This window comes from Phocoena phocoena, chromosome 2 (assembly GCF_963924675.1).
Source record: "Phocoena phocoena chromosome 2, mPhoPho1.1, whole genome shotgun sequence".
Classification (NCBI taxonomy): Eukaryota; Metazoa; Chordata; class Mammalia; order Artiodactyla; family Phocoenidae; genus Phocoena; species Phocoena phocoena.
This window is the reverse complement of record NC_089220.1, coordinates 97,670,199-97,693,096: the sequence shown is the minus strand read 5'-3', so window position 1 is coordinate 97,693,096 and position 22,898 is coordinate 97,670,199. Positions and strand designations below refer to the sequence as shown.

Below are 22,898 nucleotides of genomic sequence, written 5' to 3'. Positions count from 1 at the left end.
GCCCCTCCAGGAGGGAATCAGCATATTTTGTTTTTATTTCCTATGTTAGCAAAAGTGAGTCACCAAGGATCAACTGTAGGGTTCTCTAGAAAGCATAGTATCAACACATATATAAAATTTAAGTCTTCTAACTACAAAATGTCTTATTCAAATGGGCAGACTATGCTACCATTTTCTCTCTAGAACTCACTGGGAGAGACTGACTCCTTTTCCTCCTGAGGGAATGGTTTATGATAAGCATAACCATTTCTTTAATTGTAGCACAGGAAAATAAAATCGGGTCATAATTAATTATGAAATGATCGAATCCATAACTTACTAGGATCCAAGAGCAAAGATAAGGGGCACCTTAGATTTATGTAACACTATATCAATTTCAAAGTGCTTTCATATAGATTAGTGTAATTAATTTTCATGTGATATTTTCAAAATTACACGTTTACAACCCCTCCTACCCCACATTTCTGCAAGGGCTTAATTGGTCATGTCTCTGTTCTCTGTAAACACTGTCCAGAGTGCCGCATTCTAGAATCACACATCCATAGTCTTTTGAAGATTAATTTCAAACTTTTTTTAACCCATGGCAAGAGAGGTAAAATTAAAATTGAAATTACTTAGCATTAATCTTTTGAGGGCATCAAAGTGCCATTAGTGGGGGAACCATTAGGCTTTCAAACAAAAAAACTTGAAAAATTACTTCATCTGCATTTTTGTCTTACCAGCTTTGCGACTGCCTGCCTGGTTCAGGTCAACTGCACTTTTTCCACAGGAAGGGTCTGAAGGTGGGGAAAGACACACCTCTTTATTTCTTCTTGTATCTTATTTTTGCCTTCACAATAGGGGGCTGCTTTGTAGTCTTGTCTCTACTATAACCCGTCTAAGCTTCGATTTTCTCATCAGTAAGATGAGGGAGTTGGATAAAACCATGTCTCAAAACTTCGCCCAGTTTCAATTCTCTAAATTCTTCTTTCAGCAGTACTTCCTTCCTACAGCACCTTGTTCATCAGACTCCTCTTGGCCTCACTATCCAGGTTGGAACCTTTTCGGTATGAAAGTATTACTGCCATTTCTGCTCTAAGTCCTGAATCTCGGCACAAAGGATGTGATCATGTTATTAATGCTAATAATTATAAAAATACAGCTGTCATTCTGAATATGCTTAACAAGTGACAAAAGCTCTATATACATTATCTCAACAAATACATCAGTCCTGGGAAGTATGTATTATCCCATTTTCTCCGTATCAGAAAAGCTAAAGCTCAGAATTGAAGCAAATTGCCCCCAAAGCAAACTAAAGCCATACGATGAATAAGCCGTCCTATTTTCAGAATGTCAGGACACGTTTTTACACTCCGGTTCACAGGGCAGAACTGTCAGGGTAGTGGGAGGCCTGGGTGAGTTCATCTGTGACATGTACGCAGTTTTCAAAATCTGCACGTAAATACACTATGAACTCATTTCCTCCTTCCTTATAAAGGAAGATAAGTTTGCAACTTTCACACCATTTTCATGGTCAAATGAAATCATGCACAGGTAGATTCAAAATAGTTATTTCTAGAACCAGTGATATAGAACATCGATAATAAAAATGGAATCTTGGAGTTCAGGTAACTGGCAACAAAATTAATTGCGGTTGAAAATTTAGGCATTCATTTTTTTATATTCTAGAAGGAAAATATGGAAAATATTTGTGAGCATGATTTCACTTAAAGCTCATAAATATTTTGTCAGTAAAGTGAAAAATGTGAAAAATATGCTATATATATATATTATATGCACAGCCTGGTGCAATAAGTTTGAATTTCTTCTTCCTTGAAAAGGATGCTGTTTTAAGAATACACGTATTGTTGGTGCCTCCTATCAAAAGGAAAACAGGTATACAGTAAATTACATGAAAAACTGCCAGTTAGAATACTGATGACTCATGTTTTCAATATCCATTCCAGAATACTCAGCCCATGAACCATGAACCTTTCTAGCCTGTCCAGTGGGAGCAAACACTATTCCTGACGTGACTGAACACTGGGCACTGTCATATCTAATTCTTTTGGGTGGACTTTACCTTGGTCTTGGGAAGTTTCCTCATATGCATGCACTTATCATTATTCAGCTGATTTGTCAAAGGGGGTCCTTTGCAGGATTATAAAACTAGAATATTTCTACTACTGCATTTCTTTAAATGGATGCTTTATTTCATAGATTGCAACTGAAAACCTATGGCGCACATACCTCCAAAGGTTGTACCTTGTTTGACATGTTCTGTGTTGGCTTTCATACTGTTTTATTTTGTTTTGCTTATCAATTAAATTCAAAGTTCCAGACTTTCTATTCTAGTCAAGAGGGAGTAACCGGGACTAGAGACTCCCCCCACATGAAAAGTCAAAAAGTGAGCGAAATATATAAAACATTGTTTCTCAATATACTGAAGATCTGTCAAAGAGGAACAGTGATTTCAAGGAGGTGAAAAAAATTAACAAGGTGAGCCTTACCATTACTTCAGCTTACTTCCCTGAGGGAGTTTCCAGGCCACTGTGCAAAGAGAGAAAACCCAGGTGGAGTCCACTGGACTCTCTGAGTTGGAACGACAGAGTTGAAAATCTGAAAAAGCCAATGTAGCTAGAAGTCACAGGGCATACATACTATCAAAAAGAAGAGAACTGAACAGAAAGAAAGCAATAATCTACTTCAGGCTCATCTTGGGCAATCCGCTGAGTAATAAGTGCACGCATGTGATGAAACTACCCAAAGCCAGGTTAAAAGCCGCCCTTGAAAGGATTAGATGTCACAGTGCCCAACACTCACCAAGGCTAGAAATAGTTTGTGTCTACTGCACAGACAAGAGAACCTTATCATTCATGAGTCAGTAGGTGGAGGACATGTCAGAGTCTTGCTTCAGTACTGAGGAATAATTAGCCTGAAGTTGAGTGCTATTTCATTCCCACTTAACCAATTTTAAAAAGCAAGACCTACCTAAAGAACTATATGTTTCCATGTAACTTAACTATGTCTCAGAACAGAGCTCAAGAATATTTAGAGGATGCCCAAAGTATCCAGCAACAACAAAGTAATATTTGCAAAGCCTGTCATTCAATATAAAATTACCAGGCACATGAAGTAGCGGAAAAACATGACACAAAATAAGGGAAAAGAAATTATCAATCAAAACTGACCAAGAATGGACACAAATGTTAGAATTGTCAGTCAAGGGCATCAAAGCAATTATTATGAGTATTGCATGAATCAGAAAGCTAAGTAGAGAAAGACAATGTCAGGGGAATAAGAAGACAAGCCACAGACATGGAGAAAGTATTTTCAAAAGGCACATGTGATGAAAGATGATTATCCAAAATATTCAAAGAAACCTTAAAACTCAATAATAAACAACTCGATTAAGAAATGGGCCAAAAAACTTAACAGACACCTCACCAAAGATAATGAACAGGACTGTAAATAAGCAAATGAACAGATGTTCCACATAGATCATCTCAAATGAAAATCAAATTAAAACGAGGTATCATACGCACCTACCAGATCAGTCAAAATTCAAAATACTGACAATGTCAAACACTACAGAGGATGTGGAACAAGAGGAACTGTTATTCACTGCTGGGGAGAACACAAAATGGTCCAGCCACTATGGAAGACAGTTTGACCATTTCTTACAAAACTAAACATACCCTTACCATAGAATCTAGCAATCATACTCCTTAGCATTTACCCTAAGGAGCTGAAAATTGATGTCCACATAAAAACCTGCATATGAATACTTATAGCAGCTTTATTCATAATGACTAAAACTTGGAAGTAACCAAGATGTTCTTCAGTAGGTGAATGAATAAAAACACTCTAGTACATCAAGGCAATTAAATATTATTCAGTGCTGAAAAAGAAATGAGCTATCAAGCCATGAAAGAAAACACAGAGGAACCTTCGATGCGTATTACTAAATGAAAAAAAAAGTCAATCTGGAAATGCTACATACTGTATGACTCCAACTATATGACGTTTTAGAAAAGGCAAAACTTTGGAGACAGTAAAAAGATCAGTAGTTGCCAAGGATTTGGCGAGGGAAGAGGAATGAAAGGATGAAGCGCAGAGGATTTTTAAGGCAGTAAAAGTACTTTGTATGATACCATAATGATGGATACATGTCATTATACATTTGCCCAAATGTATAAAATGTAAAACACAATGAGAAAGGTAATGTCTACTCTGAATTTTGAGTGATTATCTTGTGTCAATGTAGGTTTATCAATTGTAACAATATACCCACATGCTGCTGGGAGATGGTGATAATGGAGGGAGGCTATGCATGCGTGGGGGTAGCAGGTACATGGGAAATCACTACACATTCCCCCAAATTTTCCTAGGAACCTCCCCCCACCAATAACATCTTAATTTTTAAAACAATTAAGTAGAGATATGGAAGATACAGAGACTCAATTTGAACTTCCTGACATGGAAAATAAATGTCTGAGATGAAAAACACAGTGGCTTGGATTAAGAGTAGATTAGACATTACAGAAGAAAAGGTCAGTGAATTTGAATGCCTACCAATAGAAATAATTTAAAGTGAAACACAGAGAAAGGAAGGGAGGCAGAGAGAGAGGGAGAGAGAACATAAGAGCATCCGTGGCCTGTGGGACAACTTCAAGAGGCTTAATATATGTATAAGTGAAATCTCCAGAAGACAGGGACAGAAAGAATATTTAAAGAAACAGTGGCCAAAATTTCCCCCAATTTAAAGGAAACTGCAAACTCACAGGCCCAAGTAGCTCAATAAACCCTAAGCACCAGAAACACAAAGAAAATTACACCATGGCGCACTGCAGTCCAATTGTACAGGTGAGTAAAGAAAACAAAACCTTAAAAGCAATTATGGGGGGAAAAAGACATGTACAAGGTAACAAAGAAGACAACAGATTTATCATTGAGAATAAGGAAGTGAGGCAAACACAAAGACAATGGAACAATATCGGCCAAGTAAAGTTTTAAAAATGACATTCGGAATTATATGATTCTCTCGATAGATGCAGTAAAAGCATTAGACAAAATGCAATATTGAGTTCTAATCAAAATTCTTAGCCTACTGGAAGTAGAAGATGGCTGTCTTAACTGGAAAAGTTGCATCTGCAATAAGCCCAAAGCTAATATCACAGTTAATCAAGAAAGGAACGTCTTCCATCTGAGATCAGGAACAAGGCCAGGATGCCTGCTCTTATCACTTTTACTTGGCATTATACTGGAAATCTTAGCCAAGGCAATAAAGCAATCAAAACCGTATCAGGCTTTCTTTTGTGTGAAAAATGATAAGCCAATTAAAAATTTCACATGAAAATAATTCAAAGGTTCTAAAATAGATAAAATAACTTTGAAAAAAAGAAAAAGTTGGAGGGCTAGCACTACCTGATTTTAAGACTTTATTTATTATAAAGTATAACTATAGTAATCAAGACCATGTGGTAGGGGCATATACATGGAGAAAAAGATCAGAATAAAAAATCCAGAAACAGGAATAATCTCCACACATATAGAGAAAGCTGAATTTTATAAAAGGTGCAAAAGCAGTTTAGTACAGAAAGGATAGCGTTTTCAAAAAATGGTGCAGGAACCATTGGATTTCCATATACGAAATAAAGAACTTGGGTCTATAACTTATACCACATTATAAATAATCACATCAAAATGTATCATAGACCAATGTGTGAAGCATAAAAATATAAAACTTATACAAATAAAAACACACAAAAATAAAAATGGGCGAAATACTTGGATAGTTAACTAATGAAGACACATGGAGAGCATATAAACATATTCTAAGATGCCTGAAATCATTAATCGTTAGATAAATACAAAATAAAAGCAGTATAAGATAACAAGACACATGTATTAGAATGGCTAAAATCCAAAAGACTGGCCTGACACTGGAAGGATTTGTATGACCTGGAATTCCCATACGTAGGTGGTGAAAATGTATATAGAATGGTACAAGCACTTAGGAAGAGTCTTAAAAATTAAACATGATCCTACTGTATGTTCCAGCTATTCTAGTCTTAGGTATTTATTCAAGAGAAATGTAAACATATGTCCATATAAGTGCTCCTAACAACTTTTGTTTTTAATAGCTAAAAACTAGAAACATACCAAATGGCCATTGAAGGTGACTACATAAACAAACGGTTATATTTTAATACAATGAAATGCTACCTGGCAATAAAAAGAAATAAATTATTGCTAAACCCTACAACATCTCAAAACAGCTATGCTGAGTGAAAAAAAAAAACACACAAAAGTAGGACGCATGCTGTAAGATCTATTCACATAAAATTGTAGAAATGCAAAAAAAAAGTCCTATAGCACCATAAAGCCAGCCAGTGATTGCCTGGCATGGGGGGGGGGGCAGTCAGGAGGGATGGCTTCAATGGGGCATAAAGAACCTTTTGGGGTTGATAGATATGCTCATTTTCCTGTCTGTGGTGATGGTTTCATGGGGTATACATATGTCAAAACTTAAATTGTACAGTTTGAAGATGTAGACTTTTTTTTTCCAATTATAGTTCAATAAAGTTCTTTTTAAACTTTCAAATGTCCAGCTTCTCCTAAGAAACTGGAAACTCTAGCTGCATTGCAGCTGCAGGACTGCGTGGCAGTGGAAGCTGTCTCTTTTCCAAGTCACTTGCTCTCAAGTTTCCCACAGTCCCTCCCCTTTTTTGCCCTTATCCTACTTTATTCACTTAACTTGACTGCCTTAGGACTAAGAATTTATGACTATCAATTGATTTCTTATCTTCTCTTAACAAACAAAGAGATATTAAAATGGTTTCTCCCAGCAGTCTGAAGTAGGAAGCATAGAAAGCTCTTAACTTTTTCCACGGTACTCTCTGTTATTGGGTCGCAACTGATTTTCCACACCCTTTTCTTAACACTCCCTTCATCAGCCAATATACATGTGAAATTCTGTATTTTATATATACTCTTGTCCACATTCCCAAACAAGCTGTATGTGTTGAGTTTGCTCATTTAGCATGTTTCTGAGATCAATGTGTAAACTATTAACAAAGAAAGAAGGAGAGAAAAAGAACAGTCTGCCTTTAAACTCACAGTTAGGGCTTTTTATTTCTACCAAATGGTAATTGGAAATTATCATATCTCTCTCCAAGAAGGGCTAATAGAAAGAAAAGAAGCCTTGACAAAAAATGATTTCTTGCTGTTTGGTACAGGATATAAGAGGTTTGGAATAAATGACCTCACAGAAAATGAGAGGTTTTAAAAGTTATCATCAACAATTTCATCAGTACAGGCTGGTGTAGCTGTAATGGGCCAGGTGATGCCCCAAATCTTTCTATTGTCTTTTGTCATCAATCTTCAGATGCCAAGCTATTGCTGAATCAAGCTTGTAAATTCCTTACTAGATTGGGTCAACCCAAGTTACAGATCATGTCATAATCTTTTTTTTTTCTCCTGCAAACTCATCTTAGCTGTGCCAACTTTTTTGTTTGTAATATTTTTTTTAATTCACTTGCTTCTCAAGATGAAGAATAAATAATAAATATTATGAGGTTACTGAGTTCATAATATTAGTTTTACTTTTTTATAATTTATGCATAGATACCATTAAAATATGAGATAATTATTGCTTGCATACTGTGAATGCCTGTCTTAAATTTATCCTGAAATATCTTAATATTTGTAATAGTTTCATTATTTACTTACAAATAAAACTTCTCATCCCATACTGGATTCAAGTTTCCAAAAATGGTTTTAGTTCTTCTTTTGTTCTTTCCGACTTGAACTGTAACATATGGGTCACTTGACCCTGTTTTGTCTTTTGCCTGCAAGCCTTGTGCAGAAACCACTGAAATAAACCAAATTCAAACTTTTAACATAAAGATTTCCTCAGAAACAGAAAAAATGATAATGAAGGAAACATTTTCTATTTCGTTGTCCCCTTGGCTTGCAATGCAACCCCACTGCTTTCATTTTTATGAGCAACAGGACTTAACAAAATGTTTAAGAAAAGAATGAATCACGGAACATTAAAACCTTCCTTTCATGAATATTTGCTTTTGCCTGTAATGACAGTAGTGGTATATATACATATGCATATTAGCTATATACTCATATATATCACTGTACCATGTATAGATAAATGAGAATGCACATACAATAAGCAAATTACCCAACGTAATTCAAAGGTCTGTGATTTAAAATGTATTTATTTATTTATGAATTTACTGTCAGTATTGATCAACTCAACTCAGTAACAGAAGCTTCTTTATTTTACCTTTTGAATACAATATGAGTAAGTTAAAAGGCGTGGTAAATATCAACATGTAACATATGCAGTTGCTGTTACTTACAAGCAACGTCAGAAGTTCAAGTTATTAGACGTCACTAAACTCAGATTGCCAAATCAAGGATCAAATGAATGAGGGATACCGATCCAGGAGTATATAAAACAATATTTGTTTTCTCATTAAGAAAAACTGACCGAAGAGATTACTGGCTACTCTTGTCATTTATCAGTGGCAGGCAGCAACAAAGCTAGTCTCTTGTAAACTGCAGGGTATTGATGAGTATATTACAAAATAGAACTTTCTTCCTCTTGAAGAGCTTTTGATTAGAACAAGACATAGACTGAAACGATTTCAATTATCTAGTACACATTTCAGAAATTTGAAGCCAATTAGACTTCAATATTGAGAAGATTGAAAAATTCTACTTATCTTACCTATAACTATTAGTAGCAGTGATTTCTAAGACATATAAAAATCTCAATATGGAATGAAAATTTTTAAAAAGACTTATTTTTACCTGTAATGGTTATTTTTGCTGACCACTTAGATGTCCCGTCCAGTACACTCTGTTTGGCCGCCTTTGTGTACTGCACAAAATCTTCTTTAGAAATCTGAAACATTTCCTGAATTACTTCAAACACCTCTGGCCTGTTTGTCTCCCTGATCTTCATTCTTTCTTTCATGGCTGTAATAATGGTCTGAGTCTTGTCTTCCGCACCATGCTTAGAACTCTTTTCTGCCGCTCCTATAATAGAAAAATCAACCGTGATGTAAATATACACGAAGTTACTTTTTGAGGGACCAAGAGAGGGAGGAAGAAAAAAGGAAGACCATGAGAATGAATGAATGCTTTCATTGTGAGAAGTCAGGGTGGCTTTTTCAAAAAATATAAGGGGAACAAGCTCTATGCTGAGACTAGTCCTTGTGTTACTGGCAAGGAAATGGACCTCCACGATCCCAGTTTTTTCAGTTGTATTACTGAACTGAACCACAGTTGTGCAAATATTTGGTTTGAATTTTTAAACACAAATTTCAAAACCAAAAGGAGCGCACACAATTGAATCTGTTATATACCACAAATATTTACTCACTGAGTAACCAAAACAAAATTGAGAAACAGACTGGATGCATACGGCAAATGTCACTTGAAAATCAGTATTTCAAATACTTGTGTTCATCTAAAGTACCTACTTATTTTTAATTGATGAAATTTATCATAATGAAAAGCTTAAATTTTTCTCTGCAAAATAAATACCACCACTATTTGTTATATTGAAATATAGGGTAAAATTTTACTTGGAATGAAAGTAATTCGGCTATTTAAAAAGGATGTGGAAACCACTGGGCTGAACTACCTCTACCTCATGGACCACAGACTTGAACTCTCATTCTGTGATATGGCCATAGTTTTAAACAGGCTGAATTTTCACTTTCCACCCAAAACTCTGTTTTGTTTTCTAAGACATTGTTTTTTCATGATCGGTCTCAACTTTCCGGGCATTTTTGTTTCTAACACAAATCCTGGCAATGAAGGATTTCCAAAAGCCAATTCTTGGGTCCACTCACCTTCTCCAACTACCAACCGGATAGTCTTATGTGGCCTCTGGGTTGCTCAGTATTCCACAAGCAAATAGTGGACCCTGATTCCAGTTCTCATGTTTCCTTACTGAGTTTGAAGCAAGAAAGCAAAAGCCCATGTATCAGGGTCTATAGGAACTGTCACTGCTGAAACCAAACACTTTTTGGTACAGAAGCAACTGATATATAATGAAAAGAAGAAAAAAATTGTGTCTATAGGTGATAATCATTCCAATTTTTATCTCCATTACTGTAAATACTGCCCAACTTGTATTATATTTTTTGAAATATTGTATTTCTGAAATAAGCATACTAATAGAGTTTAGAGACTGAATGTGATAATTTATCTGTACAATTCCTATCACAAAGGATAGCCTCAGTAATGTTCTTTGAGTCTACTTCTGTGAGTGTTATGCCCAATTTAAGTACAGAAGCTAAGACAAAATACAAAAAGTCAACTCTGAACTCTCCTCGTAATAAATTCATCTAAAATTTAACAGCAGTATTTTAGTGAACATCTTCATTTATTTGAAAATAAAACATTTATTTTCCAAAGTAGAAAAAATACATTCACAGTAATCAAGGTATAATTAGAGTACACTAAAAGAGATGAAAAATCTATTGGCAGAAAGAGCAGTTTCCCTGTCTTTACCTTTTTTTTTAAACCTTCGAGAATTTATACCACATTTTAAAAAATAGTAAAAATTAATGTATTCCATTTAAGATATAATTTGAAAGGACATTCTAAGTGTCCTAGTCATCTGTTAAAGCATGCCCTCAAACGGCTACACATTTGTGAATTGTGCACCTTTAAGCAATTAAGCATTTTTGTAATTTGTCAGTAATGGTTTAGCTCCACAGACCATTAATTCTTACATGGTAAAATTAGCTTAGGCTACACGATATAGTTACAACTCCCCAAAAGGCTATTTTACTTCAAGTATTGGAATAGTCATTAAAAAGAAAGAACAGCAGTGCCCTGAAAAAGTCACCTAGAAGATTCAAAGTGCCTCAAAAGTTTGGTTTGTAAAGGTCATTCTAAGAATGCTCAAAGTGTCATAAAAATGTTGACTTCCCCCAGATTTCTAAACAACTATTACGGTTGTGGCTATTAAGCCCTCAAAGCTCTAGAAAAGTGTGTTAAAGTTCCCAACAGTTAAATGTATTTTGGATTACTTTTCTAAATTCAGGAAGAGCCAGCTGACTGCCAGCCACATAATAAATGTTCATTCTAGTAATAACTACCAAATTCAAGGCTGGAATGTCAAGAGATTTTTCTTCCTAAGAAACCAAATCTCTGTACTTAAAAACTGCCGCTTGAATTCTTTCAAGGAATTAACTAGGAAAGCTTGACAATTAGCTTTGAAATCATTCACCAATGCTTTTGATGTTGGAGTAGAATATCTACTCAATATGTACAGACAACATACAGACCCATAAATTGTGAAATCGCCAATCTAGGAGAGCAAGTTAATAGAGAGAGACTTATGTTTGAGCCTTTTAACTGTTATTTCTAGAAAAGATATATAGCTTATTTTAGGTTCTACTTTTATAGTTTTGATCTGAAGAAAGTGATTCAAAGTAGATCTATTTAGTTCAGGGATACAAGACAAATTTATAATTTTTATAACTCATCTACAATGACTTTTCATTGCCCTGTTATTTATTGAACCTATATATCTCATCTTATTTCTCTAATGGTAGTACATCAACCAGAGATCAACAATAAAGGAGATCAAGAGATATTACACAGTGAAAGCACTTGGAAGAGTAATACATACTCCTTTATTGTTCTTTGATATTGTTCTCTGAGTTCTATTGATCTCCTTTATTGTTGATCTCTGGTGACATATTACTGTATTTCAATGAAGCTGCTAGAATGCAGACAAAGAGAATGGACTTGAGGACATGGGGGTAGGAGAGGGTAAGCTGGGAGGAAGTGAGAGAGTAGCATTGACATATATACACTACCAAATGTAAAATAGCTAGTGGGAAGCAGCTGCATAGCACAGGGAGATCAGCTAGGTGCTTTGTGACCCCCTAGAGGGATGGGATAGGGAGGGTGGGAGGGAGGCTCAAGAGGGAGGGGATATGGGGATATATGTGTACATATAAGTGATTCACTTTGTTATACAGCAGAAACTAACACACCATTGTAAAGCAATTATACTCCACTAAAGATGTTTTTTAAAAAAATCAGGCTCTGGATCATAATAAAAAAAAAGAAAAGAGTAATACATTATCCAAATGGAATGCATCTTTGTTACTTTTAAAAACACTTAGGGACTTCCCTGGTGGTGCAGTGGTTAAGAATCTGCCTGCCAATGCAGGGGTCACGGGTTCGAGCCCTGGTCGGGAAGATCCCACATGCTGCAGAGCAACTAAGCCCGTGCACCACAACTACTGAAGCCCGCATGCCTAGAGCCCGTGCTCCGCAACCAGAGAAACCACTGCAATGAGGAGCCCACGCACCACAGCGAAGAGTAGCCCCCGCTTGCTGCAACTAGAGAAAGCCTGTGCGCACTAAGACCCGAAGCAACCAAAAATAAAAAAATAAATTTTAAAATAAATAAATAAAAACACTTAATTGACAGATTAATACAATTATGCACAACAAAACTGCAAGAAATTTCAACCTTAGACAGAGGCAGACTTATCCCACATGGCTCCCTTCCACCTAATTTAATGGAACAGGCAATTAACTAGAAACCTTCATTTTCTTTAAGTTTTATTCATTACCCAAAGCATCTAAATTGCATATAAAAGTCACAGTTTCACCACTTTTACATGGCAACGTACAATTTCAGTTTTCCTTCCAAATAATTATCTATATGCATGTAACAAATGTATGATTCCACCGTGGTCTCAGTCTCTTCTCTTTCCTATTTTTCTGAACAGCTGTTCTAAAACATTTCTACTCTTTTCAATTCACCTACCGCTGCCATTACTCTCCATTCTCAGCATATGATCTTATCTCTTCCTTAACAGAAATGCAGGCTTTCTAAGTTCAGTGGTCACGTTTTCTCCCCTCCCCCATGGAAAAAAGCTGAACAACAAAAGCCAAACTTCATTTATAGCATTAGCAGATTTCTGGGGTGTAAATACTCCTAGCATGGCTGATTTCAAGGAACGGCCTCACAGAATTCTTCAATATTTATCAACCAACACTGACACAACTACCTGAATACACACACACACACACACACACACACACACTACTCTTCAAGGCCAACCACAAGTAAAGGTGTATTCCAAGTATCTAACACATCGCTTGGAAAATAGGATACACTCAATAAATAGAGAAGATAAAATGTTTATTGGGGGAACCTAAAAAAAAACCAATATATTTGAGTATTTAATTGGCTCTGGGTTTACTTTAATGTGCTATAACCTTCTTGCACACTGTGACCACAAGGCCAAAATCCTGGAAGAAACAAGAATGAATTCTATCTAAAATGATAAACGTGCCGTGGAATATATTTTAGGAAGAGACAAAATACACCCGGCCCTTGGCTTCAGATTTGGGATTTTCAGAACACAAATGGGTGCCCACCATTATAAAGCAGAATTTGCTTGGCATATATACTTCATGAATTTAATAACGTAAAGCAAGGGCATAAATCCAATTATAAATGCAAAAAAATCAATCAAGACAAGCACTTTTTTTTTTTTTTGCGATACGCGGGCCTCTCACTGCTGTGGCCTCTCCCGTTGCGGAGCACAGGCTCCGGACGCGCAGGCTCAGCGGCCATGGCTCACGGAACCAGCCGCTCCGCGGCACAGTGGGATCTTCCCGGACCGGGGCACAAACCCGTGTCCCCTGCACCGGCAGGCGGACTCTCAACCACTGCGCCACCAGGGAAGCCCAAGACAATCACTTTTTAATAAGGCAAGAGAGCATAGTGCTCATGGTGCTCTGGATATAGAACACCACAGCCTTGTGTGTGAATCCTGATTTGCCACTTACTAACCATTTGAACTTGCGCTAGTTAATTCCTCTGTAAGCCTTAGTTTCTTCATCTGAGAAACACAAGGAAATAATAGTAGTGTCTTCCTTTACAGGGTCATTGTAAGGATTAAATGAGATAATGCATATAGTTTCAATAATAATAACTGAATAAGTGTAGGGATTTCAGAATGTCTGGTGAAGTTATAAGCATTTGTTAAAGAATTTCACATTAACGAAGAATTTTAGGGTTCTGAGCTTCATAATTACTTGCCCTGTGAAGCAACTCCTTGAAAACTTTTCCCTGGACAGTGCCATGCTCAGTGTCTGCCAAAGGCTAAATGCTTTATAGCTATTTACTAGATGGGAGTCAATGAAGTGCTTGAAGATAAAAGACAACAGAGTTCAAAGAGACTGCAGAAGATAATAATAACAATAATAATAATTTATTATTAACATCCATTAACCCTTACCTGTGTTTGAGGCTGGTGAACCCAGAGGTAGCAGGTGGTTAATAAACCTGGAAAGCACACTCAGGGTCTGATATTAAGGCACGTGTCTCCCTAAGAGTGTCTAGTATGAGAAACTTTATTGCTTTTCTATTTTTTTTTTTTTTTTTACCAGTAAAACCATGTAGGTGGACCTGCTTTTGACACTTCTGCTTTTCTTTCCCATGAAATCATGTAGGTGGGCATGTAGTTCGTGCTTGCTACCCTTTCCCTTTAGTTGCTTTACAACCAAGATAATCTTAACCCTCCTCTTTTAACATACCTTCAATATTTCAAGGAACAGCCCCAGACTCCCCCGTCTTCAAGACAGCCGCCTCCTTTTTCTTGTAAGATCAAAGCAGCACACTCCACACGATTTCTCACAAACAACAAAGGACTGATGATTAACAGGCGGGTAACCGGAGGAGCACAGATCTAGCAGAGCATCATCTCCCACCCCTGTAGGTGGGGAATGTGGGCAGGGAGCCTCCTTTGGAGGAACTGCCACCTTCTATAAAGTGACTTCACTGTCAGTAAGCCTACAGCCCCAAACAAAGAAAAACAACCTTTCCTCTCCTCTGCTTCCACTATATCAACCCCACCAGATTCGATCATCCTATTTTTAGTAAATGCAAACTTTTAGAAAAAGTTTAGAAACGTGCCTGCCAAACGCCCCCCACAAAATCAGGAATACACTCTCACAATTCTTTGTCAAAACTCCATCTCATGAGTGTTACCTAGATACTCACTTCTTCAAGATTTTCCAGTCATTTCAGAGTCCAGAACTATCTATAAGCTCTAAGGGAACAAATTAATTGTAAAAATGGTGGGGGGTGGGCAACTTGAAAAACATTTTTACTATGTAAAGAAAAAGGGAGGAAGCAAGGGAGAGATTGGAAGAGGAAAGATCTTTTTGGTCTCACCACTGTTAGTTACATAGATTTCTTCATATCTTTTTCAAAAAAAGAAAAGATAACAAAGGAACAATTAAACTTAGGATTTCTTTCTTTTTCTCTTTTTTTAAAATAGCCTCTGACACCTGTGAATTCAGCTGACACATCTGGTTCACACTGTGGCTGGCAGCTGGCCTGGCGCTCACCACTAGGCAGTAACGCTTTCCAGCTGGGTATAAGGACTCTCATAGGACACCATCCTCACACATGGTCCCTCTTAAAGCAAGACAAGCAAGGCCACTCTATAATTTTTTCTAAGCACAGATGAAAACCAGGTCACCGTGTAGCCACAAAATACCAAACATCCCTCTCCTAATATGAGTGACTACTGCTTCTTTATTAAGTACAGCTATTAGCCTCACTCTGCTTTCCTCGTAGATTTTTTTTTTAATGTACACAATCACAGAATTGTCCTCACTTCAAGGCAAACCCGATCAAGAGAAATCCTCTGCTTTTTTACTGCCCTCTTACTGAGATGCCCTGTAGTTCACCCTGCTGTGCATTCTCCATGAAGTGATGGGGAATAAACTGAACTTTTAAAACCATAGGTGTGTTCCTGGTGGTCTTTAGCTGAAGGGCATTGACAGGTATTATTAATTTCACATATATGGAAAATGGTGCTCAGAGAGGTTTTAAAAAACTCTACTAGTGACAGGATTAGAAGCCAGATCTTTCTCAAGTAGTTCAGGAGTATGAAAAAAATGTATATAGATAGATAAGTAGCCTTCGCTTAGGTTACATAGAATATGTCTGTGACATTATGTAAGGCATACTCACCCTTTTTGTGCCCCGAGTCCCCTATCCCAAAACCTGAAAATGCTCCATTATAAGGTTATTCCTTTGCGTTAAGGAACTGACCATTGTACTAAGCTAACTTAACTACTGATTCCACTTTTATCCAAATTAACTTATCAAATCATTTCCTCTTTAGTGCTGAAAAGTCAGTGTAGTGAGTGAATTGTGATTGGAGACGGTGGACAGAGCGTATACCCCGAGCTTGGTGGGTTGGTCATAGAGGGAGGCCTTGAGGAGTCATGATCGGGAGCACTGGGAAGCCAAGGTCTGGACAGCACAGAATGTCTAAAAGACACGGAGGGGGGAAAGCACTGGAGATAAAATTTAACAACTTTCCATTTTTCCCCCTAGGGTCCACTTTGCATATTTCTTTATAAATTAGGAGAGATCACTAGGCTGGGAGTTCAGAGACCTTAGTTGTAACGCTACCTATGTTACCATTTGATTCTTTTCGACAAGATACTGAACTGTCTGAACTAAGTAAAAGCAGTAGATCGGGTTCTCCAATCTACTGATCTCAAAGGCTCCCTTAATGATCTACGGTTCTATGGAAGGATGATCTTTAAACCATTTCATGCTATTTCTAATTGTGTTCGCATGCCCTCATTTGTTGCTTCCCCAACACTTATTATGCAGCTAGCTGTGCTTAAATGTGTGCTAAATTATGGGGAAACAAAGACTGGTCTCCACCCTATAGCAGTAGACACGCAAAATCCTATTTGTAAGCTTCCTAAGTATATTCGTAACATAAACATACTTTGTATAATTGCTGTTGACAGAGTAGAACGTCAAAAGTTTCCAACATATGTGTTTACATCTATTCACCTGAGTTAAGTTTTAGAAAACATGTCTGAGTCCAGGGACAACACTGATTACTTTCTTTCTAGATCTGAAAGCCCAGAATAACGCTCCCATCCATAGCTGTTCAACATATACAAATAACAGACCGTCTTAAAAGACAGTGTGGTTGCAAATGTGGTAGCACAAATACGAAAAACACCAGCATCTACTTTGCAGACAGGAGTGCACTAGCCAGATTTTGTGAATGTTACGAATTCACAATGGCTAATAATTAGAGCATGTAAGCTTAACATAACGTCAGTGGGAAACACAGAACAAAATAGCACATCTCACAAGATGCTGCTTTCCTGAACTCTTGATGAAATACTTTCTCTCTTTATGCAGATACTTGAAATTTCCAGTTAGGACTTAAAACTAGGCAGAATATTTTTTCAGTGGGACTCTGGGATTTCTTCTTTGGAGATGTGTAAGAAAGTGCTAGTCAGTTGGGTTAGGCTCCATGGTTATTTGCACATTTTTCTGATTTTGAAGTTATCTCTTTTCTACTGTAAAAAGATAATCAAGGAAAATATTTTACATGTGATCTCTCTTTTTACGTATGTCTCACTCTGCATACAACCTCAACCCAGCCAGCATACATTTTTTTTCACTTTTTCCTAGTTTAAAACTGCCACCGTAACTGTTTTGGCAAGGTCCTTATGGGTTACATGAATATCATTCAGGGTCAGAAACTGCTCCTCCAGTAGCTGTGCTTCAATTCTTCCATAACCAAATGCCATTTCCAAAAAAGAGTAAATGTATTTTAAATAACAGGAGAAAAATGAGTTAATTCAAGAAAAATAGGTGAACGCTACCCACCACTACTGGCCTGAAACAGGGAGGGGTATGACAGATCAGTGCTCTTCTCTCAAGCATTGCTATGTTTTCCTTTGCTATCCTTTGCTCCTAACCTCCACTTCACATAGCTGTTACCCTCAGGCCAGGAAGGCAGTCAAGTGTAGAAACCACCAGGTAGAATCCACTAGACAGGAGCTGAGATGACGCTGTTTGCAGAACCTATTTCCATGCATCTCTGCACCTGCATGGAGGTACTAGAACAGTGAGTGGGATATTATCACCTGGTCTAATTTCCCTTGACTGCAAGTGTGTAAGTCACAGACCCAAGACTTGATTGGACTGAAATACCAAACTCAAATTAATTTGAAGTAACTTTAAATACCCTTTATTTTGTACAGGTCATTAGACCAAAATGTAGACTTATTTTTCCTTTTGTTTTATTCTGAGTGTATGTGTGTATGCATGTTGACAGACTGCAATTTCTTCAGAGAAGAATTAGCAAAATAATGAGGGTTCTAGAAACCTAAAGAAGACTGTTATCTTCAAGTATTTGAAAAATTATCATATATGATAGAAGTCAATTTATTAAATATTTTCTCCAAAGGTAAGATTTGGAGAAATCTTCAGCCAAGATTGGTTCAAATTTTATTTTATAAGCTAGAATTTTCTAATATAAATTAAGCTGCCTGCCAAGGTGTTAAATTTTCTCTGTAGATGCTCAAACAGAAATTGAATGACCATTTGGAGAAGGAAATCAAAGAACTTCCTTGTGCTTACAAGTTGCAGTATTAGCTGTATTTTCCAACTCTGATTTCTCTTTTTATTCTCTCCTTTTCTTTCAATTTTGGCACACATGGAAGTATTTCACACAATGTGTCACATTGCAAATTTCTTGCTTAAAGCAATGAAAAGAGAAATTTCTTAAGGAAATGTCACTGATTTTGTAGGGACAACTTTAAATTTTATTGATAGTTATTGTGGCAAGCGGTGAAGTTGAATTCATGTATTAGCAACACCTCTTTCCATTCAAGGTGAGAACATGGGTTTTAGGGGAAAATAAGGAGGGGTGATCAAGGAAAATATCCTTTTCCTGGGGCATACATGTCTACCCTCATTTTTTCTGCACTGTTTTTGATTCTTCCAATTTACATGGGCATTTTAATGAATAAGTTCAGCGCAAAGCTCGCCTAGTGTATTTAACCAATACCAAATAATACCAAGAAATGGAAATAGACTACGAAAGTGTTTCTAAAGTTTAATGAATGGGTGGCATCTCTCTTCTCTGAAAGACTTAAAGAATGAATTCAGGGGCTTCCCTGGTGGCGCAGTGGTTGGGAGTCTGCCTGCCGATGCGGGGGATGCGGGTTCGTGCCCCGGTCCGGGAGGATCCCGCATGCCGCGGAGCGGCTGGGCCCGTGAGCCATGGCCGCTGGGCCTGTGCGTCCGGAGTCTGTGCTCCGCGGCGGGAGAGGCCACAGCAGTGAGAGGCCCGCGTACCGCAAAAAAAAAAAAAAAAAGAATGAATTCATTTCTTAGGTATTATCTGCATCATTTTTTTTTTCTTTAAGGGACTCAAGCCACTTGTTTCTAGATGGCAATATTTTTCCTATCTGTTTTCTCAAAATGTCACTGCCCTAATGTGATTGTTTCTTAAAATGTCTGTTCACAATTCACTTTTTAGACAGGTAGATTGAATTTTAATTGTATTATGAGATTTTGCAAGTAAATTGGCTGAGTAATACTGAGTCAATCCACCTTCTTCTAAGCACTCATTCCTAAATATGCCTTTTATTTTTCAAAGGAGGGGCACTATTTTTTTCAAAAACACATTCATTACCATTAACAGTCCTAGGCTGACCTGACTGTGTAGGGAGAATACTGATCAGGTAGAGGAAAGTGAACAGTATGTGTGACTGTTACTGCAAGAGCCAGCTGTGCCAGCATTTCTGATTTAATCTTTATTTTGACATTTTCCTCTGTCCTCCCTCAATTTCAGGCAACCTATGTACCTTACAATGACTGCATTCCTATAAAGAATGAAGAAAGGGAACAATATTTAGATGTAAAAAAAATCATTTAAAAATGAAAATCCATGTTTAAATAGATTTGTTCAGCAGTGCTTTTTTAGTTATATAAGGTCAGCAGACAAATCCAGCAGTGAAAAGCCAATAATATGTATTTTAGAGTATGATGTTTTGGCATTTCAGGACCTAATCTAAAGTACCAGTATAAAGGATTTTCTTTTGGAAATGGAAAATTTAAGATAACCTGTCATGAAAGTCAAAGTGACATGTACCTATTCAGAAATGTAAAAGAATGGAGAGGCGATTAATATTCATTGAGCATCTACTATGTGCCAGACTCTTAGCAGCAACTATTTCATTTAATTTTCGAAATAACCCACTGAGGTATAATTTTATTATTCCTATTTATTTGCTGGAAGAAAATGAAGCCCTGAAAAGTTAGAAAAACTTGCCCAGGGTCACATATCTGGTAAGTTAGACTTGTCTTTGACTTCAATACAAGACCTCCCAATTCTAAGGGCTGCACAGGGACAGCAAAAGAGCATGGCTCTTGCCTGCAGAAGGCAGGTGTCAAGTAGGCTTGGAAAAGAATTCCAGTTGCTGTCATCGCAGGGGTGTGTCTTCACCCCTGTTTGAGGAATGTGACTTTACATGTTCCCACTGACCACGTGGGGCTATTATGAGATAAAAGTGAGAACAAAGATTGGAAGTCACTGTGAAGTTGTCTACTTGGTCCGAGTGCCACTGAACTCCAGGTAGTTATTCTGAGGAATCTGAAAGTGCCAAGGTCAACAGTGTAGGAAGACACAATCATTTACATGACTTGGCGGGCAGTATGTATATCTTTGTGTGAATGAATAGGCCGGGGTGAGTAGGATTTGTTGAGAATTAGCAAGAGCTGAAAATGCATAGGGTAAGACCAGCTCTGCACACCTGCCTCTTCACCTAACCGAATACTCACTCTGCAAACAGTCCGCGTTCAGGAGGTCCTGACACTTTTCGTGGCACTTCACTCCGCACTCTGAACACTTCATGCCTTGCCGGGCAATGCCCCACAGGAGCCCTTCACACTCGTAGCAGTAGGTAGGTGTCGTAGCCGTCCAGACCTCAAAGTTGTGTGGGGTGGTGGAGGACATGGGGTAGATCAGTGCCTGCAAAGTCTTCTTGAAGACATGTATTTTCTGTGAAGATGAGACAAGTAACCAACACGAGCCACATTAGTAGATCTGGAGAATTTCATCATAAAACAAACCATTTTACAACTTTTTCCTGAAAACGCTATTTTGAGGGGACCCCTTGATTATTGATTTAAGTGAGGGCAGTCATCAAAATAACTCTGCACACTGATTCTTTGCTCAGTGTCCTAGGGCCCAATTCAGTTCTTCGAACACAAAGAACTCCCCAGTCTTCATATTGGACTGGGCTCCCTGCTGTGTAAGCTTCTTTCATGGCAGCACAGAGCTCTTGCTGCTTGATAGTGACTATGTCCCTCTATCCTGTGAACTCCACGAGGGCAAGGATGATGAACATACTGCTCACTGCTGGATCAATCCTCAGAGCCTAACCTAGTCTCTGGCTTGAGATACGTGTTCAGGAAACATCAATTCAAAAAAAAAAAAGGAATTTATATTACTATCCTTGGTCTAAATTGGTTCTTCTGGTGGTTGGTAAAATGATGAAGTAATGGAAAATATTCTCAATGCTGATTTTAACCCTCTAGAAACACTCCCTCCCCTCTTTTATATTCTACCTAGGCCTCATCTCCCGGATTCTATACCCTCTCTAACACTACATCCCTCCCCAGTCCCAGGGAACACTTCTTCTATAGATCTTTCCACAGGGAACTGCTTTCATCACCTATTCCTTAGGAAAGAGCTCATCAACGAATTGATAAGAAAGCCCTAGTAGTAGATAAAGGTTAAATGTGGCACTCTCCCATGGTGCTTTATATTTTAAAGGGAGGTAATATTTAATAGCACATGGAAGCTGTTGGTAGAGTGAGCACTGAACGAGGAGCCAGGAGGCCTGAGTTCACGAGCACAGGCCCCATCACGTGACATATGAAATGGGTTTCAGTAGGCAGGAGCGCTCTTCCCTATTTCTCTAGTGCCTAAACAGTGCCTATCATTGTCCTTGGGCATAGTAAAGGTACAACACATTTTTTGTGTATGAAATTAATGAATGTCTGTTACTTAAGAGTCTTGTGATCTAGGAAGAGACTTAAACTCTCTAATCCTCACTTTCCTGTACTACCTATCTACCGTATTATGTGGAAGATCAAACAGTGAGATGGTAACAAATATAGTCCATAGACTTCAAACACTAAGAAAATACTAAGTATGGGCTTTCCCTGGTGGCGCAGTGGTTGAGAGTCCGCCTGCCGATGCGGGGGACACGGGTTTGTGCCCCGGTCCGGGAAGATCCCACATGCCGCGGAGCGGCTGGGCCCGTAAGCCATGGCTGCTGAGCCTGCGCGTCCGGAGCCTGTGCTCCACAACGGGAGAGGCCACAACAGTGGGAGGCCCGCGTACCACAAAAAAAAAAAACCAAAAAAAAAGACTAAGTACTAGTGTTGATAGTGGAGATTTGTTCAGATGTGTCTGTCCATTTGATTGTCATATCCCACTATGCAGGTGACGTCCTGGTAGAAAGACTAGCACTCTCTGAAGTTACAATTACAAATAACTTCCCACAACTACCTGACGCATAATAAATGGTTATTTACATAAATCCTGTAGGAGTCTAGCTGATAAGCAATGCTAAAAAGGAAGCACTTGTATTTTGCATTAAACATCCTTAAATCTCATTTCAGAATGTCTTCCCACAGTGTTGAAATGGCTAACTTGTCATTATTTTTCAAATCCATAGTATGGCAACAGCATATTTCCCTTTATTAATACATTCCCCTCATTATGTATTTTCCCAGAATATGTTTGTTAATGGTGGAAGGAGGTTCCCTACCAGGGAGTTAAGCATTACTAAAAAAATTTTCTAGCTTTTGAACAGCAAGATGCAGACTTGCTACTCCATGAGGGGCTGGGCAAAGCCCTTTATATTTCAAGTGAGTCTACAGAGCAACAGTAGGTTGAAAATATGGGAAGTTCTCAAGTAGAAGACCCCTGTGTTAGGGTTTGTATCGACAAAACGAGTGGATCCATCACTTTTCAATAAAGACAGTC

At 37.8% G+C, this 22,898-nt stretch overlaps 1 protein-coding gene across 2 annotated transcripts in view; it reads right to left on the bottom strand.

Annotated features, from left to right (window-relative positions):
• The window catches only part of UNC13C (unc-13 homolog C), a 597,834-nt gene that overhangs the window by 354,799 nt on the left and 220,137 nt on the right, over positions 1-22,898 (bottom strand). For both annotated transcript variants that reach the window (XM_065872546.1, XM_065872547.1), the window contains 3 exons: positions 20,681-20,900; positions 8,815-9,042; positions 7,714-7,855 (listed from right to left, as the gene is read on the bottom strand). In XM_065872546.1, coding sequence (XP_065728618.1) covers positions 7,714-7,855; positions 8,815-9,042; positions 20,681-20,900 — 590 coding nt within the window. The remainder of the gene's footprint in view (positions 1-7,713; positions 7,856-8,814; positions 9,043-20,680; positions 20,901-22,898) is intronic.